We start from the raw sequence: 27,573 nt of genomic DNA, 5'->3' as shown, positions 1-27,573 counted from the left end.
GGGTGCATTTAGCCTTTATAAGGGACCTAATATCTGACAATTGAGTGCTTTAAGCCGATATCTAACAGCTTGGCGCGTAAAGCCTTTATTAGGAACCTAATATCTGACAGTTTGGTGCATAAAGCCTTTATCAGGAACCTAATATCTGACAGTTGGGCGCGTAAGGCCTTTATCAGGAACCTAATATCTGACAGTTGGGTGCGTAAAGCCTTTATCAGCAACTTAATATCAGACTGTTGGGTGCTCTTAGCCTTTATTGGGGACCTAATATCTGACAATTGGTCGCCCGAAGTCGTCATAATGATTGGGGACTTATATCTGACAGTTGGGCGCTCTAGGCCCTTATTAGAGGACATTTTAAACGGTTATTAGGAACGTTTCATCTGACGGTGCTTTTAGCCTTTATAAAGGACTTTATATCCAACATTTGGGTGCTTTAAGCCGATATCTTACAGTTGTGCGCGTTACGCCGTTATTAGGGACCTAATATCAGACAGTTGTGTGCTTTAAGCTTTTATAAGGGACCTTATGTCTAACAGCAGGGTGCTTAAAGGCTTTAATAGGATCGAATATCTGACAGTTGGACGCGTAAGCCTTTCTTAGGAACCTAATACCTGACAGTTGTGTGAGTTCAGCCTTTATTAAAGATCTAATATTTGACAGCTGGGCACTCTAAGCCTTTATAAGAGACCTAATATCTGAGATTTGTTCCTTTTAAGTCTTTATTAGGGACCTGATGTCTTACAGATTTTTGCTCTTTGGCTTTATTAAGGACCTAATATCTGACAACTTAGCGCTCTAAGTCGTCACTTGGGACTTATATCTGGCAGTTGGGCGCTCTGAGCCTTTATTAGAGGGCGCTTTTTACGTTTATTACATGTATATAGGAACGTAATAGCTGACAGTTAGTTGCTGAAAGCCTTTATTAGCGGCCTAATATCTGACAGTAGGGCGCTTAAAGGTTTTATTAGGGACTTATATCTGACAGTTGAGCGCGTAAAACCTTTATAAGGAACCTAAAATCTGACAGTTGTGCGCGTTCAGCCTTTATTAGGGACCTAATATCTGACAGTTGGGCGTTTTTAGCTTTCATTAGGAACCTATTTGATAGTTTAACGTTTCTTGGGACTTTATATCTGATAGTTGGGCGCTTTTTAAGCCTTTATAATGAGCATGGTATCTGACAGTTGGACCTTAGGGACCTTATATGTGACAGATAGAATCTTTTAGCCTTTCTGAAGGATCTAATATTCAGCAGTTAGAAGTGTTCAGCCTTTCTTAGCGATTTCGTATCTAACAGTTGGAAATAGACATGCACGTTTAAGGAAAAAAATGTTCCGAGCAACCAGCATCTTATATATCCATGAATCGTGGAAGTTTGTGATTTGGGGCTGTCACAATTAAACAGAGACCCAGCATTTAAACAGTCGACCAACAATTTTCTATTTTCACTCGCTGCCGATAAGCCTTGTGTCCCTACAGTCAATCTTGTATTAGGTATCCAGCCAAGGGTACGAACAATTTAACTGCTTAAAGCAAAATGCATCCTCTGGAAAAATATTCTTTCCATGCAGAATTCTGGTTCACATGACGAAGAAAGATAAAACCTTTAAAACACAGTAATTGTTTTAAGGACCAAATTTATCCAAAAGATGTTGTTTCCAGTACATGTATCAGCAGGATTTTGGCTGACCATATTGGCAGGCGAGAATGCGAAAACGAGCTGGCTAATCGCACGTGACTTTTCAGTATCGTACACTTGGGAAAAATAACTCGATTCAGGCAACGTGTTTGGCTATGATTATTTTACTACTTGACAGATTTTAATCAGAAAAAAGCGTCGAAGACAGGAAAACGAGTAATTTCCCCCTACACAAAACGTCTGCCACACATTCCCAATATTTTCTTCAAACACTTTGCCCTAGTCCCAGTGTGCACGTTACCCAAACATTTGGTCCGTGAAAAAAACATTTGGGCGAAGTGTTTGAAAAAAGTATTGAGAGTGTTTGGAAGACGTTTCTTTTCGAGAAAAGCATTCGTTTTCTTCTCTTTGACTCTTTTTACTTTACTAAAATCAATTAAGTAATGAGGAAATTGTAAGCAAAATGTTATCTGAACACGGCAATTTTCTCGTGTGTACAGTACCGAGACGCACGTGGATTGGTCATCCTGACATTCCGAGAGCAAAAATGCAACGTATTATAACCATATCAAGGAACAGTCATTAAATATAATGCTATTTTGCTTCTCTTCGATTGTATCGAAGCAAAATATTTGAATGGGAAAAATTTAGTGTTTGTTTACGTCTTAAACTACTTTGTATAAGGCCTGATGGATATAAGAAAACAATGCACATCTTTCTTTTTTTTGTTAAATACAGCTGAAATCGATAACTCGGACTCCTTTGGATTTCTAAAAGCACAGATGTTATTCTACATTAAAAGATTATTTTGAAAAAAATAATACTGTAAAACAGGAATTCAAAGTACACGTGCTAATTCATATTTGAAAGTAAGTTAACATTTACCCTGCTAGATTTCTAAACTGGACTGGTCCATCATTCAATTTGGGCAAAACAACGGTGTTGACTGAAAACTTACTCTCTGAACAGCGAACAGTACAGACCATGATCAGCCTGCACGGATGTGCAAGCTGATCGTGGTCTGCACTGGTCGCAAAGGCAGAATCACATCCTGCCAGCATGTTAAAGCTTAATATGACTGAAATATTAATTTCGAGTTTTCATAGACAGGCGTTTGAGATAGCGATTTTAGCTGTATTCATTTTATTTTTTATTTTTCACACACACAAAATTCAATGCAGGCATTAAATCAAGATAAAGTTTTATATATACTTCTAGATAAATAAGAAAAGAGTCATACAAAAAGGTACCTTACGTAAAAATGTTGTTATGTAAGTTATGATATGATCATTGAAATCGAACTGACGCTACATGTGCTATAAGAATCTAATTTAGCCTATTGTATCATTTCTAGATATCACAATTGCAATTTTATTATGAAATAACTTAGCTGAGTACGTCGATGTTAAATTAATAAATTCCAATTCTTTACTCAATAGACATACCGTACCTTATTTGATTGGAGCGATGCATAAGCCCGTGGACCCGTAATGACAATCGGCAAATTACGTATTCTCCGTACGATATTTCGACTGTTTCCGTTTTTTACGGAAGTCCAGATATATGTTCAGCTACACTTCAAAAAGTTAAAAGTATGCTGGCATGCAGAATGAGAGAACATTATCATTACGGGTACACTAACTTATAACTGATGTAATGTCCAACGGTATTACAATAAACATATGTTATTCAGTGTTACATTTGAAATTCTAAAAAAAAGAATCTTTTTTTTTATCTGCAAGTGTTTTTATTGCAATAAACTAGACTGAAAATTTCTACATAAATATGTTAATGGAATGAAAGTACTTTTTCCTTTATACAAGAGGGTAATGATACATAAAATTATCAAATCTATATTTACAATCGTTTCTATTGGTCTAAACATAATCACATTATTGATGATACTTATAAAGTCGTATTGACTCGTGGGTGGAGTTAAAACACGTATTGCTTAAAGATCACTTATACAAATCCTTCTTTGTTTTTTGTTTCAACGAAAACTTCAGGTCAAATTTACGTATCACTTTTTAAAGAAAGTTCTATCATAAACGGAAAAATGAAAAGACAAATAAGTGTGGTTGAATAATTCCTAGTGAAATGCCAGTCTTTAGTGGTCTTTCAGAACATAATAACAAACTCCTACCCTTATCGGTGAAGTAGAAAATTTGACATTTGAATATTTGACAAAGTTACCATAATAATAATAACAATGAAAATAATGAAGGTATTAGGAAATATACAAATTATTTTATACATCTAATTTCAAACGTGGCCTTCCTAAATTACAACAGCAACAGCAAAATACACATACCATCAAAAAAGAAATATGTAAATATATAACAATCAACTGACATACATCATTTACACATAATATAGATTGACTCGTTCAAACACTTTACCACTGACACTCGTATTTCAAAAAACAAATAAAGCATAGTCGAATGATTTCCTGCGGCCAGAAGTTATACAGAAGTCGCCATATGACCTATTACTGTGTCGGTGCGATGTTAAACCCAACAAAATAAAAAGAAGTTATACACACTATAAATTGTTATATATGTATGTGTGACCTCTCAGCCTAAAAAGTAACTTATGGGTGAATAGCGTGCTTGTTTTTTAATATACCAATGTGCTCTAATGTAGGAAATATTACTCCATTTTACATGTTTTTCAAGTAAATCTATGAAATATGAATTTCTTGATTCTAAAAGTTATTATTTTGGGCAAGAATAGCTATATTTCCCTTACATGTATAGCATAACGTTTTCCTGAAAATTATCTATGCCAGCTATAATTCCAAAAACGGCTTTCCATAAATACGATAAGCCGTAAAATCACCTGAAAACACCCATGTGCTACACTACTTGTTGCTTTCCAGGCCGCAGATAATAAAACGATTGGATTTATTTTCCTAGCAATCAAAGAAGACTGAGAATTCTACAGATGTCAGATAATAATTGTATTACAACAACAACAAACATTTAAATTAAACAGAATTTAAGGATGACTACCCGTAATAGGCCTAAATTTCACCCAAAGCGTACATACAACTTGATACGGTAAGCTTTGAAAATGTCAAACGATAGAAATAAGGTGCATATTGACAAGTTATATAGTGACGGAAGATCTCAAAAATTTCTTTTAGATTACCTTCCCTGATAATTTTGGTTTTTAATGAGTTATCTCCCCTGAAAACTAGAAAAATATAATTTTCTCCTTTTCCCTACGGGGAATTTTAGATTTCTTTTAGATATTTGTATCAGAATCATATAATGCAGCTTTCTACCGCAAAATGTTCTCGAAACTCAAGCTCAAATTCTCATAATCAAAGAAATCATATATTTCCCATAGGCATCAATGTTAACTTCAATACTGATTATCTCCCCCAAAAATGATAAAATTCGAAAAATCTCTCGGTGAAACGTTTTTTTTTATTTTGAATGTCTTTAAAGTGACCAAATTTCATCTAACTATACCCATCCAGTGACAAGATATGAAATATGGCTATTACACCATGTTATCCTTAAGGTAAACTCCAACACAGTGTTACTTCCCCTTACTGATTTGACAATATTCTTGCGCGGAGGGTGGATTTAAGGCCATATTATCGGCTTTAAACGGTTCTAAAGTCTTGTTCGAATACTTAATAAGTTGTCTCTAGAGTCATATAGAGTAAAATCATCTGCATATAAATCTATGTTAAACGTTATAAACTTTCCTTTCCTTAAGCTATGTCATTTATGTTTATCATAAACAAAAATGGTCCTAATATTTTAATCCCCGAGGAAAACTAAATATTTTTATTATCACTGTGTTTATGCACATCCCTAAGACAATTATCTTTTAAAGTAATGATTAGTGTAGTATTGCAAGAATGTTTTTTCCCAAGACCAGATTGTTTGCTTTATTTGGTCAAAGTTGAAATAAATTTTTGCCGGACTGCCATTAACCATTTTTTGCCAAAACTACGCCATTTTTGATAAAACAACTACTGAAGATATATTTATGCAACGACTGAACCTCAACGATTTTTATAAACGAGCTTTTATTAGGTACGTGAAACTGGCACAAAAGATGTCGCAATTATCACAAGAAATTTTTATAACAGAATCGCTCAAGAAACGGGATTTGCGTCATCAAGAGCGTTTGGAAAGGTTAGCTTTCTGCACTTAAATCAAGGAATATTGCATTTGGAAAGAAATGGTTTTAGATCACATTGTCAACAAACGGTTATCTATTTTTCCATCAAGCGGCGTTATGACCTGGTGACAAATTTAACCCAGCTAGCACGTTTTTCTTGCAAAGTATTTAGCTTTGGCCACGACTTTGATCTAAGTATAAAAGCTGGAACACACCGGGCACAATATCTAAACGACCACCATGCAGGCGGTATTTGCATATACCGAACGTGACATATTCATAACAAAGTCAGTACTCGTAATATCTGTATGATATTCGCGGAAAATTCAAAGCAGATAAATCAGTATTTTAAATGAAATTTTATGTTAATGTTAAAAATAAAGACTGGGTCTTCCATACACTGACGTAGTTGCCTCGTAAACTTATGACAATAGCAACCGTACAAATCTTGCAGTCTAAAGAATAAATGTACATGTATTAATAAAACACGTTTGCATATGAAATAATTAAAATGCTATTAAATAAGCCTAATTATACTATCTCAGGTAAATCCAAATGGACCTATAAATTTATTTGACCATATGATAGAATTTAGATAACTTTACAACAAAGAGAATGTGCATTAAAATCTACATTAATAAGAATTTTCTTTACGAGAAAACGTCTTCAAACATGCGACTTTCCCGAAAACTCCAATGAAGGCTTTTACAAAAAAAGAAGAAAACAAATCAAGCGCATTTTCCCATCGTTTCTATTGTAGAATATCTTTGGAAAAAGGGTCTAATATCATTATGTTTTGGAAAAAAAGGTTTATATATCATTATGCAATGGAAAATAAAGGTAACATATCATTATGTTTTGCAAAAAAGGGTTATTTCGTATATAATCTCGGCACTTTCCAATTTTTACGGAAAGTTATGTGCGCTTTGAGGTACTTTACGTCCGAATAATGTCGAATTTCCAAACAAGAATATGTAATTACACGAAAATTGCCGTGTTGCATTACGGATCTTCTACCTTAAATCAAATAACACTCTATATGATTCATGTTATTAAGACATTTTTTTCCGATGACCCCGCAATGCCACCTTTTTTATGTGGCGGGGGTGGGGGTGGGTTGTGGGAATTATTCTACTGTTTTGAATAAACGTTATACAGATATGTATTCCGTGACCGCCTCACAAGTAAGTATCCTATCTTAAACGTTAAATGTTAATTCTTCATCCTACAAATGATAATATTGCCAATATATTCCAACACAATCAATAAAACAGCTGTATTAAAGATGATCAATGAAAGACTGATAACATGAATAATGTGATGCTATAACCTTATTTCTACATATCTCAGTAACAACAGGGAATGCTTTCAAATAACTATTGTCAGTCAAACTCACACACATGACCAGAACATGTATAATAACAGTCGGCGTCAAACCAGTTGAAATCTGTATACAAAAAGATGCATGCTCCTCTATTTTCGTTTGAATGTCCAGTGAACCAGTTTTCGTACGTTCCAGAGACCGCAGTTCCATCTAACCAGAGAAAGCCGTCTGAAGCGCGTTTGCCGCCTACCCAGAAACAATAACCTGGTTGAGATATAAACGTAAAAGAGAATGTATTCCAAATATTGCAGAAAAGTCATAATTGAATATATGAACAATTATGTATACATAAAACAACTTTCTGTGCATTTATCGTACTATGAATTAGGTTTAGAATTGTACACACTAAAAATACATGTACTACTGCTCAACACATTTTTATGTGTACTAACACTTTAAAAACTAGGTGATTGTTTCAACAGTCTACTGTTACTGCATGGTAAATAATTATGAATGGAGATCTACATACAGTTAGTTTATATATTTGGTAAAGTTAAATATATTTGATGAGAATTATATCTAAGGTGAATAATTTAATGGTTTTATACCTGGTCGAAAAATGGTATTTACTAATTTCTGTGGATTCATAGGAGATTAAGTCAAACACATACCTATTTACATTGAAAGTACAATGGTAAAACTATACACTTACTTATGTTTTACGATAAGGTAATGTTGATATGCGGATTCTTTACTGGTTGAAGTTGCGCATGGAATACCCGACCCTAAAGTAACTGTTAAGGCGGTAACGAGGCTCTGCTGAGTCACCGCTTATAATCGAACAGTTATCCGAAAGCCGGATATTCCCATCTTCAATACAACTAGTGCTAGATTTTTTTTTCTTGCATGCCATCTTCAACAAATCATATAAAAGATCAAATCAAACAAATGATTTTCTACTACCACCTTCTTTGTTCTGGGTATCAAACATTTTTTCTATGAAATTCTGCTCTTCCTGGGATTTTATGTCAGCCAGTCGGCCACCTAGACTTTCGCAGGCTTCCTTTAAAAAGAACGAAAACAAGTTTTATTATATTAAATGCAAAACTTTGATTTAAAATATCAGCACTATATATACGAGAACCAGGAAAACGTCCTGCAGAAGACAAAATTACAAGACAAAATAATTCGTAATGCATATCAAAAAAGATATATATTTTCGTAACATAGAAGGCACATTTCTAGGCAACATTATATGATACGATGCAAATGATCAAATACTGTTTTAAAGTTTACGTCAAGTCTTATCTGTTTGGGTCTGTTAACAAATTCCGTTTTCAATGTTATCCATGCAAGTATTTATTTATGTTAAGAATCACACCGACATAATTAAGGTCACATGACAACTTTTCCTGCTTTTTATTATAGAAAATGACCCCAGGTGCACCTTTGGGCACTGTTTCAGGCTTGGACGGATACCTGGGTAAATCCACCGATCTTTCATAAGTCAGCTGGATTGCTTCCTTGCATGAAGAATTCAACACCCTAAGATAAGCTTCGAAACAACATAGATCAAGGGCAAATGATTTGAAGGTAGCGACATAAACCATTCGGCCACGGAGGTCCTTGCAACACAGGTATAGGCATATGGTTGATAAATATGCCTCACCTAATAAGCACCGAATGTTTCACTTAGAACAACATTTTTGGTAATTTAACAAACTAGTTTATGACTAAAATTACATTGAAGAACTGCTGTCCATAAGTATATAATTCCAATATTTATTGATCTTAGTGATGTTATTGGTTACGCAGAGAAATTCATATGAAGATGAACCCCATGCTTTTTGTACTTAATCGCATATAATAGCGTTGCGCCGAAAACAGCGATACTTTTTCCATTTTCTTAACGAAACCTGTAAGTGTGAGTAGAATTTTCTTTGTAAGATCATTCCCTATTCACTGACCATTGGTAACCCCTTTTATTTTGATTAATTTTTTTTTTTTTTTTAATAATTGTTGCGGAGAGCAAATTCATTAAAATGGAAACAATGTGCCGAAACATGTTTATTTGGAATTATGAAGATCCAGTTAATTTTGTCTAATATTCGTGCATGTGTAAACAGTGCCATTAAGTCACACATTCAAAATAAAGCCTCTTGTGTACGAGTCTATTCGGCAAGGTGTGTGCAAATATGATATTTTGTACAAATAGAAAACATTTTTAAATGTACAGTGATATTTGTTATGAACTATTTTACCTTAAAAAAGTTTGCTTGCCACCAATTGGACGTAGTTACCACCAGCATATATGCTAAAATAGATTAATATCGATACATCAAAATGTATACTATTATACAATAATCAGCGCGTGTCGTACATGATACATTACAACTTAATTAAATTGAATAATGAATACTAAATTGACCTCATTTGACCTAATACAACCTTCATTCCCATTTTCTACCAAAAAAGCAAAAATATATCCACAATAAAATTTAAACAGAAACAGCTTTCAACTAGATCTCTGTGACAAAGACAAGTGAAATATTAGTGTTCAAAATCCTTCCACCATTAAGCGACCAGATTGCTCCCACGCTGGTTCCTCCTTGTAAGGTGTTACGGCTCAATGAATTCACATGCTATTATTGGTGTTGTTATATATTATTTAAAGAAATAATTACCTACAAGTCTGTATAACATTTATTCATTGGAATGAAGGAGGCCGATTCTAAAAACCAAAATTATCAAAATAAGCATGGAATTTAAACTATTGTAGCGGTATGAATATAAACAAAAATTGTAAACTGCTGAAAAGGACTAAAACGTTTGTTTGCATGATTTTATTAAATCCATCATCAGAAATAATAGACTAACAATGGGAATATGGTGAAAAGAACACAGTTGCATCAAATTTCTACAGGGTTTAAGAAATATTCGAAAACAACATGTACATGTATCTATTATTGCTAGAACAAAAGAAGACTTGAAACAAATTGATTTAAGTTTTAATCCAAATATCAGCGCGCATGCGCAAAGTAATATATTGATAATTTGCAAACTGCCATGTTTTGAACGAACGTTTATTTACTGTTTATTTTTTTTAAATAATATTTTGTTGGTTTTGACTATTCTCTGAAAGTTTTGATACCTAGTCACATTATACTGACACCGGGCTGACCAGTTCTAGCACTATCCTCTTAATGCTGAGCGCCAAGCGAGGAAGCTACTAGTACCATTTTTTACGTCTTTGGTATGACGCGGCCGGGGATTGTTGTTGTTGTGTTCAGAGTAGATACATACGTGGGCATAATGCTGTTTCCCATGATCCCTCTTTTGTACATGCTATTTTGTAGGTCTTAAACATAGAATCGTCGCATGTCACTGTAGCTGTGTCGTTATAAAAAGTTCCATCGACTTTGTCCAGAATGACCACACCTTCCGCTATTGATGGAAGTTCCCCACAGTCTATAGGCGGACTATCTACATAAATAAACGTGAATGGTCAATATTTCTGTTCATGCAATATAAAGTTGCCTTTGAACTGGTATAAATTTACAAATTCGATCTAATGATTTTAAAAATTGTCTGTCTGATCATGGCCTATGTTGCTATTTGTAATGCATATTGCACGGTTTATACTCACACTGGATAACCGAGGGAAATATTAGCCTGCTGGAAAAATGAAACAATGAAAAAGGGAAGGTTGAAATTTTCGCTTATTTTCATTGATACGAAGCCGGATCTTGGAAATCAACTTGAATTTTGTCAAGAAATGTGCATGGCTAACATGATCAATGAAGTTGTGGATGCACATTTATTCGGGGAGCGCCTGTCATTTAAAAAAATATAGCTATATCAGAATGATTTCACGAAGCTCATGGGGGTGTAAATTGTAGGTCATAGGTCACTAGGATATGGTTGGTCTTTAAAGCCGCTGATTGGACCAGGTAATTGAATAGTGACCTCAATTTTCGAATTATTGCCATATAAAGTAACAAAGTGTGGTCTTACCTCTATACACCAAATACTGTGATTAAAGCTGCATTTATTAAAAGACCCACCGCAACCTAGTGACCTACTTTTTCCGCCAACACAAACTACGTGGAAATCATTCTGATAATAGTGTAAAAATGCAGCCATTCTACAAAATGACAGATGGACAGGTTAGGTCCTCCATGAGTTAATAGAGAGTTTGAGATTTCAACCTTCGCCTTCCCCTTCAACGTCTCTTGCGAAGTTAACATATGAAGTTGAAGTTCGATTGAAATTCCTTGAGATTTCAAACATTAGAATGAACCTTACTTCTTTTAATCCGCCCATTCAATTTATCCGTAATTATGATCGTTTTTCTCGTGCATTTTGATACCAATTGTCCGAAAGGGCAGGAATTTTACAAGAGGTTTTAAAAATGAAAAGAATGAAAATTAAATGAAAAAAAAAAAAAACAACATTTCAATTAATATAATCATCGCATGGATATTAGAGCGATTACCTAAAAAAAACAACAAAGAAACAAAAAAAAAACAACAAAAAACACGATAAAACAATGTGAACAATGTAAAAACTCGTTAGTGTTGCTCCAAACATATAAGTTTTATATAAAATTATGTCAGAATAGTCATTCTTGCATACCAGACGGGGATTTCCGGTATTTTTACCGGTGCTGGAAAAATCCATCTTACACCCCGGGGTGTAAGATGACATTCGTGCTTTAAATGACGTATTACGAACTACATATATGTAGAAGATTTATGTAGTTATTTATATTGTATTTCGAAAAACGGAATAGAAATCCAATACCTTGACAGGTCCTCTTTGTTCCTGATAGTATATTTCTCGATTCAAAACACGTTATTTTATCAAAAATTCATAACGTTACGCTGGAACCGATAAAACAAAACCCACAGTATATAAACGAACTGAACCCCAACCAGATCTTGCGAGCAGATTTCAGGATCCAATTGACGAAAATAGGTGGGACTATCTAAATAATTATAAACAACTTGTTGCAATGATGCTGAGGCGGTATGTAAACGATTGTATCATATCAAGAAATACTTCATCCTTCAGGATAAATTCAGTCTTTACCAGCTTTCGTCCTATAATTGCCGATAAAACGCTGTACTCTTCTCCACGTGTTACGTTTATTTCAACACTCGCCGATTACACAAGGAATTTTATGCATAAAATCGTTTATCTATGGAACTAAACATTGTTGTTTGTCTTTGAAACGTCATGACGTCTTTCCTGTTTACGGACGTTGATTTCCCGCGCTTTGTTTAAATACGCTGCTATAAGAAATAGTTATAAAAAGAAAGCCGTTCGACTGATTTTATTTTTATTATTATATCTTGATATCGGTATGCAAAAAAAGGATTCTGTCACTCGTTATAGGTACAGATGGGAATATCCGGCTCTCGGGTAACTGTTTAGGCGGTAACTCGGTAGGAACCTCGTTACCGCCTAAACAGTTACCCTCGAGGCCGGAAATTCCCATCTGCACCTATAACCAGTGAAAGAATCTTACAGTATACAATGCACGATTGTAAATCATACACGAGAGGAAATAAAAATGATTATTACATACCTAAAATTATTTTCCATTGGGTTTCAATGTACCGCGATCGTGCAATATTTTTCCATATCATGACGTTGAACGCTTTCATATCGAACTAGTCCCAATCCGTGACTCTAGTTACCTCCCCTGACGGTCCGTCCATTGCGAATCTCGTTTCTTTAGATTTTTGTTGCTATTGTGTATTTGTTTAATTTGTAATTTATGCAACATTTTGTTTACCTTTACACATTGATTAATCTGACCTATTAGATACTGACACGTAGTAATTTATCAGACTGAAATGAAATTAAAGTTATAATTACGTCATGAGTTGGACTAATATAGGACGTGGAATGTTTTCTTAACGTTGTAATTGAAAGAATCGCGTGACGTCCATGGCGTCCACGCGCACGTTGCGACAACAAGTTGACGTCATTTTCGCGGAAAATATTAATGCGCGTCAGTTTGATTTGTTTACTGCATTTTTGGAGAATTTTTTTTCCGTATTTTTTCCTGTCTTTCGTGACAGAACGATAATTTAGATATAAATTAATCATTTGGTAGTGGATATGTAATAAAAAGGTTATCAACTTTGTATGTGGATATATGCACTATTTCTTTCGCGGACAATATTGCGCTCCTAAAGTCGCGCAATATTACCGCTGCAGAACTCGTGCATATATCCACATACAAAGTTAATAGCCTATTATGATAATATCAAAGTGATAATGACACTCTGTATGACTCTGTATAATGCCAGGGGGGGGGGGGGGGGGGGGGAGGGGGGGTAGGGGCAGGGTAGGGTCACACCGAGTTTCAAGACTGACTTTCTTTGTAAAATGTAAGAATGAAAGGGGGAATTAACCCACAATGTCTCTCTGCCAGGCTCTGGTTCCGTGCATTTAAAAAATGGAGTTATCCCATACGGCTAACAGGAAAAGTCTCTCATCATGATATCATAAATCTGAAATTGTCTGATACTTCAAAAGAATTTTCCGTCTTACTAGTACCATTTTATGTTTATAATTAAAACGCAATTGTCGTATTAAGTGTCCAACAGAAACAGATTGATTTTATTTGGATGTGAAAATAAAATGTTCCACCAAATGATAATCACGCGTAATTATTTATTTTTCAAGTAAAGTGACTGTCATGCCATGTGCCTCCATCCAGATTTCAGTCTTTGATGCCGAGTATGTGGACAGAGTAGATGTAAAAAGAATGAAGTTTCGACTTTCGTGATATCACATCTTCGGACGTTCAAAACTTCACTTCATACGTCAAAAAGGCCCATCTGGTATAATCGATACCGCCTGGGGACACAAATATGCCGTAGAAGTTAAAGTTTGAACAAAATCTCAAAGTTTCTCAAAATCAGTTGATAACTTTATACTTCTAGGTTCAATTCAATGTATTTAGTTAAAATCATTAGCCATACAAAACTTCATTATTCTTATACCTATTTATAGTGTTTCGCATCAAATTTAGTCTAATTATAAATATGGATAATCAAATAACTTAATAAGCAGAAATCCTGAAACTAAGCTTTTATTTCGCATAGTAATAAAGCGAAGTCTTAGGCTTACGTGACATTACATGGAAAACTTTAGTAGCAACGTGTGATTTAAATAAAATACACGCATGTCGGTGACGTTTTACCCAAAATATATATGAGAGACGTTGAAGGGGAAGGCGAAGTTTGAAATCTCAAACTCTCTAATGTGTTCTCACAACGTCACCTGCAAACTTATCCAGTCATTCTGTTTTCAGCATAGTTTTAAAAACACTGAATAAGAACTAGCTTGCACTGTAGAACAAAAGTGTGGTCTAATAATGCATCAAGGTCTGTTCTCACCGCTAAATTAATCTAACAATATATTTAGACATTAAACACATTGTCTTGGTCATATATATGTCCCTGTCAATTTGTAACTAGATACTTGTATTTCTCTATTTTTAATGCAAATCATGTACTATAATTACCATCGTGGAAATACAAAAGATTATAATAAGTTTATGGCGTGTCTAGACATTAAACACATCGTCTTTGCTTAATATATGCCACTGTCAGAATGTCGCGTCTCAAATTTTACAAGTAAATCATGTATAATTTCATTCATGGATATGCAGAAGAATACAGTTAATTTGTGGAGCGCCTTTGTACATCATCAACTTATTACTTTAAACCAGAAATTACAGTCTGTACGAGAAAGTAACAATTTTATATGTTTTGCAGTAAAATATAGGAATATTAGAGTAGAATACATTTAAAGAAATATATTAAATAATAATTATATTTTTCACCGGAATGAACTTAAAAGCTGGGTAGAATTTAATAAAGACATAATTATCACACAGGAAATTTACTTGTTTTACATGTAAGATTATTTTTGTCACATATGAAAAAAGGTGTACGCTCCATGAAATATATTCCGGTCTTACATCGAAACAAGCAAATATCGTCAAATTATAACAATCATTAACACAGTTATTCAATTTCTACAGAAATATTCGATTTGCGCGCATGAGCGTGTTAACAATAGAAAAGTCTTATGTATACCGGTAATTGTCATGAATTATCAGTTTCAGACTAAGAACAAGTTGTTTTTTTTAGAGTGGACGCAGTGGTCCAGTGGTAACACTGTTTGACGAGTAAGAGCCATCACTCCTCCAACTCAACTTATTTATATTGGGACACGAGTCCCGTGTATGGGTCTGTGTACCTGGCACGCTAAAAATTCAGGGGAGCTTCTGGAATTGGAGCGTGTTCTGTAACTTAAACTATCCTTCTACTAATATTACTAAAAACTTTCTGGAGGAGTTGCCCATATTGGTTACCAGTGGCAACAATAAGCTAGAGGGCACTGGTACTGCGAAGTACATCAAGCTATAGGTTGGATTCAAATACAATGATCGTTTTAACACATAGCTGAAGTCATTTGATATACAGTAAGAATATTCAAATGAACATTTATTTAGGGAAATCTTTTTCAACTTGTTTCTGTGTATTAGATGCCTTATAATTGCGCAAATATTTTACAAGTTCTCTCTGCTTTCTATTACAATCGAACTTTGTTCTGTCGAACCAGACCGGACCGGCAAAATTTGTTCGCGTTATCGGTGGTTCAGCCCACCAAAGATTACACGTTATAGAAGGATTTAGCCGGAACCTGACGATGAGTTCCGGCGAAGGGTGGCGCTTGAACTATCCGAGTTCCATTTAAGAAGTTCGACTGTATTCAAACCCTTTGAGATATACTTAAATGAATAAATCAAAGTATTGTAAATACTGGAGGACGGATTGTCTTGATATGTATTGATTCTGTCAGGTCCGAGATCAGCAATGTCCCATTTCTGTTTGGACTGTTAAACTAGTAATAGTGTAACCATTTCCTTTCCAAATATCTATGTTCATTGTGAATTTAACGACTAAACATGAACAATGCAGACTATTATTATCCGACTGCACAGATGTGCATGTAGACATATACACACAATTACAAAACAATCATACATTTTGTAATAACTATTGAACAAATATACATCAAACTATAATAGCAAAGGAAACTGAACTGAACACATTCTTTTAAGGTCACAGAGGGACGATCAGACTTTTAAAGAATACACATATAACTGACAACCGTGTTGCAAATTAAAATAGACTGTAATAGCCAAATCATTTGAGCATGAAATATTTTGATTTTGCTCGAGAATAGTAATAACTTTTACAAACTTAACAAGAGCTAAGTAATATTGTATTTGGTAATATAATAGATTCCTTTCTCTATAATTTTCCAAGTATCATAAGTCATTGGAAAAAGTCTTTTCCTTCTTTTGATTATCAAAAGCATCTATCAAAATTCTATTACTCTATTTCACTTCTTTGTGGTGATTGAAAATAACAAATTCCCGAGCTTATACGTCCACTTAATGCTGATTTATTTTTTGTACAGCTAATTTATTTGTGAATTCCATTGATGTAAAATCTTCAATGAAAAGTCCGTCATCCAGCGATAAGAACACTGTCTTAGTTTATTGGTCAGCGGGCACATCGTCTGCTCGAGTTTACTACACTAATCCTCTGCATTCAATTAAAGCGCGCAGGGAAGCGTGGTAATTTCAGTTGTTCTATGTGCTGCCATTTGAGAACTAGTTTCTTTGGGCGGAGTATGAAATCTATGGTTGTTATCAATGACGTACCATTTGGGTCAAAAGTCTGAAATCGCTCGAGCGGTATCATAATACACGGTAAGCGTGTAAATTTATACGCTCGCCGTGTAAATTTATACGTTAAGCGTGTTTTTTACACGGTTACCGTATAAAATACACGCTAAGCGCGTAAATTTACACGCTTACCGTGTAAATTTACACGCTCAACGTGTATTTTCGTTGACCCGATTCCTAATTTAGAATTCGAGCGAATAGACCAATTAAAATTTAGTTTAGAACTGCAAAAATGACTGCATTGATGCGTAACTGTTACTAACAAACTTAAATGAAATTGATAATAATTTATAACTACAACGAAATGGAGAATAGTTTCATTGACGAAATGGATAATATTTATTTCTGGGTAGCCGACGACCGGCCGCGCGAACATCCTGTAATATTTATCATGCGTACCTGTAACCAACAAAGTTATTACTGAAATGAATAATAATTTATAACTAAAACGAAATAGAGAATAACTTCATTCACGAAATGGATAATACTTATTTCTGGGTAGCCGACAACCGGCCGCACGAAGCCTAGAAAATGTATTATGCGTTTAGTTTTTTTTTTTTTTTTTTTTTTTTTTTTTTCGAGTTAAATCATATTTTATTGCTTATTACTGTTTAAATTTATACTAACAAATATCAAAAATGTACATGTACAGCCAAGAAAATAAACAAATAGGTCGGGCCACAAGTACATGTAACTAACAAACTTATTACTAAAATGGATAATAAATACAACGAAATGGAGAATATTATTTCATAGCAGAAGCCGAAATGGCTAAAATGTGTATTACCTAAATGGAAAATAATTATATATGGAACATTTAAAGATCAATTATTTATACCAAAGTATTTGTCTTATTTCCTTCCTCGACCTCGCAGAACTTACAACCAGCCGCAATAAGTTTACATGATACTTGTAATATAATCAAAAAGTTGAAAATGAAATATTCAATTTAGTCCAGCCTTTCATATTGTATCCACTTATACTAAAGGGGGGATGAATTCATTCCGTATTCAAACATAGTAATCATTTTAAAATTGTTATCATTTCTATTGATTCTTCGAATTGAAAGTTTTTATTTGAAAATATGAAATGGCAGCGGTCATATTTAAGAGAGAGAGAGAGAGAGAGAGAGAGAGAGGGGGGGGGGGGGGAGAGAGAGAGAGTGGAGGGGGCGTGTAGCAGCAGGGAAGTGTGTTCTAGACTTGAAATTTTGTTCTATTTTTGCGGAATTCAGCTTTATCATAATTATTCTATTAAATTACGGATAATGACTTTGCGCACGATACAGTTTCAATATGAAATGATCCAGCATGTAAAGTAAAAAATATAAAATTATAGATTTATATTAGCAGGAAGGTCTAATACGTATCAGTTGTTCCAGACATTAGGTATTTCCCATCAGTAGTAGTTAAAGTCCTTGATTCATATCTAACGAATTTACATTTTTTATTACTACACGTTCATAGTTTTAAAAATAAATGTCCATTAAATTTCCAAATATATTCTTACAGATTTTAGAATACTAGATATCTTGTGAAATTTTTATTTTCGTTTCACAAGACAGCTCCGCCACGTGATATATTAATCCGTGTTCGTTCATATATAGTGGCATTGATGACCGGAGGCATTAAATTGTATCATATCAAAGCCATCTTATATGCTTCAGTAAATTTTATGATCCTCTCTAATTAGGGAACCTCGAAAGGATTTCCTGTTCTGATAACCTAGGTGACATATGTTTTATCATGCCATTTTGCATAAAAGTTACGTAATGATTTCCGGTAGATCACTTAAAGCAGCAACTTCAGTGACATGGAGCCGCTCGATTCCCCCACCCATCCCCAATTACGTACATGTCATTAAAGTCGGAGAAAAATAAATACTATTATTATTTATATATATATTATTTGAAGTTGTAGAAAAAATAGATATATGATAACAAATGACATTTTAAAATGTAAAGTACAAGTTTTATATGTGTATGATGTGTGGAATTAGACTTGAAATGCTTGTTCTTTTCTGACGAAAATAAGAATAAAGCAGGCTTTTCAGGTAAGATATAATAAAAAATATACATGTCTTTAATCAAAGCATATATACAGTAGAATAAATTACTTGACTGAAATCATCTTTACAGTGGCAAAACATTTCGTAATATAATGATAATTAAAAGTAATAATTCAATCATAAACTTTATAAATATCTTCCTTTGTAACATGTATTTTGATTGGCTAATTTATTTAAAAGTGTAACTCAAGCGAGCGATACGCGCTAAGCGTATAAATTTGTACGCTAAGCGTATATTTTACCCGGTAAACGCGTAAAAATATACGGTGAGCGTGTACTTTTATAGATCTACCGATTGAAATACACGGTAAGCGTGTAAATTTACACGGTAAGCGTGTAAATTTACACGCTAACCGTGTATTATGGTATCGCTCGAGCGATTTCAGACTTTTGACCCAAACGGTACGTCATAATCCTCTGCATTCAATTAAAGCGCGCAGGGAAGCGTGGTAATTTCAGTTGTTCTATGTGCTGCCATTTGAGAACTAGTTTCTTTCGGCGGAGTATGAAATCTATGGTTGTTATCAAAAAAAAAATCGATTAAGCCGAAATTCGTATATGTATTATTGTGGTTCCACTGGACGGAATTCTCTTCGACAATCCGTCCAAAAACATTTTTTTGTAAAGTTATAAAAGCCATCGTCGTTCTCTACACATTTCAATAAAGACACCTTATGAATTTCTACAGTTCTGTCGAAATAAGGCGTTCATTGCAATACTATCATTCTTTTGTACATTAACTATGAACAAGTTTTGCATGTTAGTACAACATTCATTATCTTTGGCTTAATACACTAGAGGAAATTTTAGCATGACAAAAATACTTGGTTCATAACCCAAAGCCTTATCCAGACACAACATCGACGCTAGTGTGTACCAGTGGTATACAGTAAACAAGGGTTAAGTATTAACTTAATGTTTGTTTGTATATAAGTTTATTTATAGCCGCCTCCAGACTTTTAGTAATGTTAGTAGGAGAATTGTGCAAGATACAGAAGACGCTCCAATTTCAGAGGTTTCAGTTTCCGTGGTTCTTTAGCGCGCCAGGTGCAAAATAAACGTGACTCTTATCCCAATGTTAGTAATGTTTAGTAGGAGGAGCGGGGACTCGAGCTCACTACTGCTCTATAAACCATATATATCTAAGGAAATGAAATGGCTGATCAACTCAAAAATTCGATCACCGGCTCTAGTCATGCTTGAAGTAAAACAGTGTAGAAAAGGCCACATCAAGGGTGTATCACAACGATATAACTTTAAGTAGACACAATGCGCTATGTCCTATCCACCAATCTCTAATATATTTTTACAATGAAAAGCTTAATTCGAGCAAATTAAGACAAGCATTAATTAAAGCATCAAATAAAATGATTCATGTTATTTGAAAAGTTTTCTACGGTACGTTTTCATATTTATATTTCAATGAATGGATAAGAAATTCTTCCATGTTCTCAAAAAAAGCGCTGTGCAAGTGATTTAGTTGCTTTGCACTTAAAATATTATTAATATACAATGACTGAACAACGCTATCAACAAGCCGATCAATAGAATCGCTTGGCAAATCAATGGTCAGCCTGATTATTCAAATGATTTATATGCCTCATTTTCATTTTCAGACTATATTCAATATATACACGCTACATTACAGACTTTCATGTAACTGTAAACTGAATTATACAACAGGATTAGATTAACAATTGGTGGAACCAAAAAAAAAAAAAACGTTTTTAATTGTCATTCATTTATTAAGTCAACAGCTACAAATATTCCCGGTGAAAATATATTGATAGCATACAGAGCCGGAATTAAAGTGTAAAACCATTGGAAAACAGTTATATGATTCTTGATGTCAAATGAATTATGCAACGCATTTTGATCTCAATTCAAAGTCTCCAGGACCGTGCAACTAATTAAATATGCTTTCTTAACCGGTATAAATAATGTTTTATTAATATGCTAAAGAGTCACTGTCAACATGATTGAAATCAAGCTTTTGAAATTGTCCTAGTGATGTTCCGTGACAACATTTTTAACAGTCATAACACTGTCTGATATTTTCTGAATGACCCGGACAACTAATCAAAAACTATTTTCGTCATTTGAAACCGATATAACTAAAATCACGTTCTCTTTCAGCACCGATCGAAAACCTCCACGTGATAAATTAGCGTTCCTGTCATTCCTCTCAATAGGTTCTGCTATTCCGGACATGCGCAGAAGACCGCTCCAGCTCTGCAATGAGCAACATTGAATTTTAATTGAAAAAAAGTGAATGACATTGGGGATTTTATAAATAAATTCAAGCAAGGTTTATTTATTTAGAAATTCCCCGTGTCATTCACTTTTGTTTCAGCTCATTGCAGAGCTGGAGCGGTTTTCTGCGCATGTCCGGAAGTGATTATCCATTGGTGCGCACAGCAAAACTACGCAAGTTATTGCATGTCCGCACCCGTTTAGTGTATAATATGTATGACTGATATTTTACAGTTGACAGTGGCTACGATAATTACGGTACCGTAATCCTAGCCTTCGGTTCTAGGATTACGGAAGTTCCGTATTCCTAGACAACCCTATGAGGATAGGCTAGGATTACGGAAGTATTTTAAGAGGCATAAAGTATATGTTTTTCATGCCTGCCTTATTATTTCGTGTTTTCTATCCGCCCTTTTGGGTTAGTATAATCTTAATGGCGGCGCGCGGAAATATATTAGAAATATGAGTGTCAAAGTTAGATTTATAATAAAAAAAAATTCTATACTTTGAATTTTATGATTTATAACCATATTGTATGTTATTAAAGACCATTTGTAGTGACTTGATGAAAAAAAATGCAGGTATATACGAAACATAGATAATTCTATATTTCCGCCCACCGCCATTAAGATTATACTAACCCAAAACGGCCGATCGATAGCACGAAATATTTAGTGAAATTAAGTGAAATGAGTAAGTTTACAATGTCATTTATGCATGTCCCAACATAAATTTGATGCCGCTTAAATACTTCCGTAATCCTAGCCTATTAGGGTTGTCTAGGAATACGGAACTCCCGTAATCCTAGAACCGGAGGCTAGGATTACGGAACCGTAATTGTAGCCACTGCCTTTACAGTTGTGGTCCATCTAAGCCTTATACCTGTATCTGCATTGACAGATCTGCATTTTACTGTTAGGAAAACTTTAAATTTGCAAAATCCAAGTATGTCATAAAATACTGGCTTAAACATTAATTTATATTCATGCAGAAATTTGAAATGGGTTGAACAAGAATATTGTCAGTGCTTACTAAAAATCAAAAGAAAAGTGGGGGTCATGTTTGATGCAAGAAAATTAATTTCAGTCCAACACACAAACTGCAAAATCAGCTAAAAAATGAGACCCCAAATTATACTGGTGGTGTATGATCTAGGTTTCCAAGAAAATGTTTGTCATGTTGTTTTTTCTTTATGAAAATGCTTCCTACTTGTCAAGCATAGATCTGTCATGTAATTTTAGCAAAAAAATTGCAAAGAAAATAAGGAAAATAGCTCTACAGAGCAAAAAAACTGAGGACTATTTGTATCCGCCATTATGCAGCTACCATTTTTTTTCGCGCCATTTTTCTATTTAGTGTCTGTATGCCTTATGATGTGAACAGGTGCAAGGAGATATATACCCCGAAACCAGTTTAACACAACAGGGACTGCGGATGACATGAAATTGCAGTAAAAATACTCTAAAATTTAATTAATATAGATAAAAAATTCCTTTAGCTTGAATGTTAGTCAAAATAATTCGACGTTCAGATTGTTTTATGTTTGTGACGGGCCAATTTAAAGATCCTTGGACTTTGAAGAACCAAAATATTGGAGGAGAAATCACAGTACATGGTCGTGTAAAGTTATTGGTTTTATCGCTTGCGCATGTTGACGTGTGTGTGTGTGTGTTCGGGTTTAACATCTTTTTCAACAATTTTTCAGTCATATAAACGACGGTGTCTACTTGTAGCAGTCAGCACAATGCCGAACTTAATAGTGCTGTCTCACTAGAAAATCACACCGTAGACACTAGGAATAATACCCCACCAAGTCACATTATACTGACACCGGCTGACCAGTCCTAGTACTATCCCCTTAATGCTGATTGCCGAGCAAGGAAGCTGCTAGTACCAATTATACGTCTTTGGTATAACGTGGCCCACAACATCATGCACTCTAAGCAGACGCTCTACCACTAGGCTACAGAGGCGATAATGTACACAGTAAACGTTAATCATGTGCAGTACATACATGGGTTTAATTCACCAGAAAATTCGTAACATTTGATATTTAATATTTGATTTTTTTTTTTTTGATACATGTAACTTTTATTTGAATTTATGGCCAGTTCGTGAAATAATTGACATTTAAACCTGTATCATATAAAGCATCAGCAGCTATGAAAATTTCATCTGAAGTTGCTTCAACTATTTTGATCTTTTGAGTGTTTGACATGAGTGGGAATATGAAAAAAATTATGTCAGTATTTCTTAGGATCGCGTCAAATTAGTTGAACTAGCTTGAACATGTTGAATGTCAACATGTCATTATAAGAGATGGAGTCATCACAAATAAATTGCACATGCAAGGGGGAGCACTGCCCCAGAAAGTTTGTGAAGGATTTCATCAGGAATTTCCCAAAAGAAATATGTAGAATAAGTTAATTTTTAGTTTGGACGTGACAGTCAGAAGTTATCACGCTGTCCCGAAACATATCTTGTTATTTGGACTAATCTTACATTTGAGATTAATTCATCCTAGTATAATCTATAATCGCATGTGGGATAAAGAACAAAATAAACAGTCACAGAGCCACAATTTGGTCTTAATGTCATATGGTGAGAGAAGTATGCAGCCAGAAGCTGACTCGAACTGAAGACCCCATGCAGAAGGCATATACACTTCCTATTCTGTACCAACTCCTGTTCCAGATTTTTGCACATTTTGTCATCAATTTTATTGTGCATCTATATATACTGCAAAAAGTAATATATATATCAGCAGATGCAATCTACAGGTAGGGTACAATGCTCTTTCTGCATAATAATAAACAGATCATCTAAATGTTGAGATATAGAGTAGGAAGATGAGCATTGTGTCCAACCAGATTATGGCACCGATGAGCACAGGTACTTTGGGTTTTGATTGTCAGAGTTATTCCCCCTTTTTACTAATATGCCATTTGCCTGTCATACATAATGAAAGTAAGTATGTTTCTATTTCAGTCTAAATATTCAAGAGGTATAAATTGAGAATAGATATGCTAGGGTACTAATTTGCTAATAGCAACTACAGTGCAATTATGGTATATTTTGAATGGACCGGAGTACGAGTTCTCTGTATGTCATTGTAGCAAAATTATTCCATTTCACATAATGTCACTTAAAGTTCCTTACATGTGTTGCTTTGAAACCTTGCTTGGGTTAAGAATTCCTCATGTGAAGAAGTCATCCAACCGGCAGGTAGTTACCCATGTATGCCTGAAACAATTTAATGCCCTGGACTAGGCTGGAGGGCACCGTAATTGGATCTTCCTCCAATCTGAAAAAAGTTGCCTGCGTATGACCTACATTGTTTTGGTGTAACTGTAAACCCAACAAAAACAAAAATATAGTCATTGTATCTTATTTTTATTTTTTGTCTTCTGTAATGTATCCTGGCTGTACTGAAATATATCCAGTTGAACACATGCCCATTGCAGATTTTGGGCAAAAGTTAGATAGTGTCTACAGTCGGTGTTTCCGCTACAATTTGCCAAGTTCACAAATGGCCAAAAGATAGAAAAGTGGCGAAAAAAATGTACTTTTATCTTTAAGCTGATTAGCCAGGACAGTATAGTTAGGTTAATTCCATGTGTATTTTGGTAAGGTATTGCAATTAAAGTTGCCATACAAGAAAAATAATATATATATTGAAATCGGTACCATTAAATGCATTATGCATGTAAATTAAACTGTAAAAATTATATTTGTTTTAAAGCCGACTGGGAAAAGTGGAAGAAAAGCACAGATATATGATATGTACAAATGGAGGAAAAGCAAAAGATCACAGAGAACCCTGGATCTCAGTTTGGTAAGTGTTTTAGATAACATGCTTCTGAAAACTTGCATGTGACAATAAAAGTCATAGGATGGGTCTCACTTTTGAACGTTAAATACTGGTAACGCAGCGTTTACTGTGTAAGATTTCGGTTTGCTGGAAATTGATATCATAGTCATATTTGTAATACTATATCAATACAATGATGGGTACAAAAGAAAAAAAAAAGATTGTTTCATATTCTTTTTTGTGAACTTTTTTTCAATGAAAAATACTCATAGTAAAGAATATGTTTGTAACTTCTGAAAAAATGTTCCATAGATTTTTTTCCTGCTTTCCTTATGTATAGATACTTGTATTGTGAACATAAAATGGCCAAAAACGTATGGGTCACCAGGCAACATTGTATGTTAAGACCACTTGAATACAACACCTGTTCAGACAAAATAATGGCCTGACACTGACAAAATTGATTATATCTGCTAGAAGTTAAAAATTATTAATCATTTCTATAATAGAATACAAAATGATCTGAAAGGAGATATTGTCTTATCAATACAAAGTTAATTGTCTAACATTATATGAATAATACTGTCGTTGTACTAAAATGCACTGTCAAAACACAGCCATAAATGGCAAGTTGCATGATTGTAATAGATACGTTGTTTTGTTGTTGGGGAATAGCGAAAAGTCAGTTTATGGTTTTTGATGTTTAGACTTTGAATCAGGCCTTAAATGAATGTGATGTTCAACAAGATTGGTCAGTCCTAATGATGGATTTTCGTCAGTAACAAATATATCTTTGTTTTCAAATAAACAGTTTTCAAGTTTAAACTTTTCATCGTCAGAGAGAGAACCTTTGTCAAATTGAAAATAAGTCATAAATCTGGTTTTCTTTTCTGTTTCCAAATTACAACTATCACCCTTGTTTTGACCCATACCCTGACCTGAATTCACCTGAACATGGTTACAATAATGAGGTGTAACAAATGAATTGTCTGTCGGACAGCCCTGTATACTTGTCTTATCATCAATGACCTGAAAATACCCTAATGGCTTATTTCTGTGAATAACAACAGTTTTATCAGTGGGGTTAAGAATTTTCACAGGTACCATACAATTCTGTGGTATAGTAACCACTGAGCGGGTAACTAATAATTTCTTCCTATTTACATATTTTACATTAGAACAAAGACCATTTGAACCCTCAGTAAAGCGTTTTGGTAATTTACCATAAACAATAGATTCTGAATTTGGAGGTAAATAAATACGTTTCTGAGCATAAATTTTTGAATCAGAAAAATGATAACCATCACTAAAATCTAAAATCAATTTGTTTGATTTTATAAAATGTGTCCCTAGAATCAATGGGTGAGAAGTGTCTTTGAGCACATAAACATCAAATTCCTTTCGGTGTCCTTGAACGAAACATGATATGGAAGATATTCCATCAATATTAACTGACTGGTTATTTGCTAGCACAATGTTACTACTATCCACCGGTGTCAAACTGCTTTTATTGTGCACTGGTAAGGATTCAAACAATTTCCGTGACATCAAGTTTATGGAACTTCCTGTATCCAATAATGCTGATATTTCCCTGTGATGAAACAGAACTTGTAAATAAAGGAAGTTATTATCATTATGTGGATTAGAATTAGTCAAGTAATCCAAATCACAAGAATCACACATTTCACCATGTTCATGTTTCAAATCTCGCGAATGATTGTATCGTTTTATTGGTGATTTACTGCGTTGCCGCGTTTTACCAAATGACCTCCTGAGCGATCGCGGTCTCCTTCCCTCAGGCGTATGAAGTTTCCCAGTTCCTGGTTTCTGCTGGATCCGTCATATGGATATCTGGTTGCACACTGACAGGCGTCATGGCCAAACTGGCGACATAATTGACATCGCGAATCTGGATCTGATGTACCCCGAGCACAGTTGCAATATTTCGCAATGTGTCCTGCACCACCACATGTGTTGCATAATTTGGAATTATTTCTTGGTTTGTTTGTGTTGGTATTCGTAAGAGAGTCTAATCTTCTCGTTAGCTCTTCAATTTTGCTTTCAATACTTGAAAAATTAGCTGCTGCAACGGTTGGTTGTGTAGATAATAATGATTGTCTATACCCATAGGCTTCTCCCATTTTGGCTGCTTCCAAAGCGAAGTCGAGATTTTGTGGTGATCCTGCACGAGTGAAAAATGCAAGTTTCTCTGGTAATCCGTTTATAAAGACCAACATCATTTCTGCATCGCTTTTAGACAGTTTTTTACCACATTCGCGAATAAGTCCGAAATATTCTTCAAGTGACTGATTGGCTTGTAACTGCAATGACTGAAATCTTTCAGTTTCAAAGATAAGTGCACTGGCATTGACATCACAGTATTTGGTTTTAAATTGTTCTTGAATATCGTCCCAGTCATCGGTTTCGAGGTTGTCGAACCAAATTTTTGCCGGACCGTGCAGGTGTAATTGAAACGCAGCGAGTTGCATTCTGTCGTTCCTGCCAATTTTCATAAGCGTCGTGTATGCATTAAAATCCGACAGAAATCGTTT

At 34.5% G+C, this 27,573-nt stretch overlaps 2 protein-coding genes across 2 annotated transcripts in view; one reads left to right on the top strand and one right to left on the bottom strand.

Annotated features, from left to right (window-relative positions):
- Positions 1-25,542, top strand: part of LOC123543080 (uncharacterized transmembrane protein DDB_G0289901-like) — a 102,074-nt gene extending 76,532 nt beyond the window's left edge. Inside the window, exons 17-18 of the mRNA XM_053532111.1 lie at positions 24,953-25,045; positions 25,531-25,542. Of these exons, the coding sequence (XP_053388086.1) occupies positions 24,953-25,045; positions 25,531-25,542 (105 nt within the window). The remainder of the gene's footprint in view (positions 1-24,952; positions 25,046-25,530) is intronic.
- Positions 25,543-25,708: 166 nt separating this feature from the next.
- On the bottom strand, positions 25,709-27,042 carry LOC128551301 (uncharacterized). Its single transcript, XM_053532110.1, has one exon. The coding sequence runs from the start codon at positions 26,702-26,704 to the stop codon at positions 25,709-25,711; it is 996 nt and encodes a 331-aa protein (XP_053388085.1). The 5' UTR covers positions 26,705-27,042.
- Positions 27,043-27,573: the final 531 nt, after the last annotated feature.

Source organism: Mercenaria mercenaria, chromosome 19 (assembly GCF_021730395.1).
Source record: "Mercenaria mercenaria strain notata chromosome 19, MADL_Memer_1, whole genome shotgun sequence".
In the NCBI taxonomy this organism is placed as follows: domain Eukaryota; kingdom Metazoa; phylum Mollusca; class Bivalvia; order Venerida; family Veneridae; genus Mercenaria; species Mercenaria mercenaria.
The sequence above is the reverse complement of the archived record's forward strand: the minus strand, read 5'-3'. Positions and strand labels throughout refer to the sequence as shown.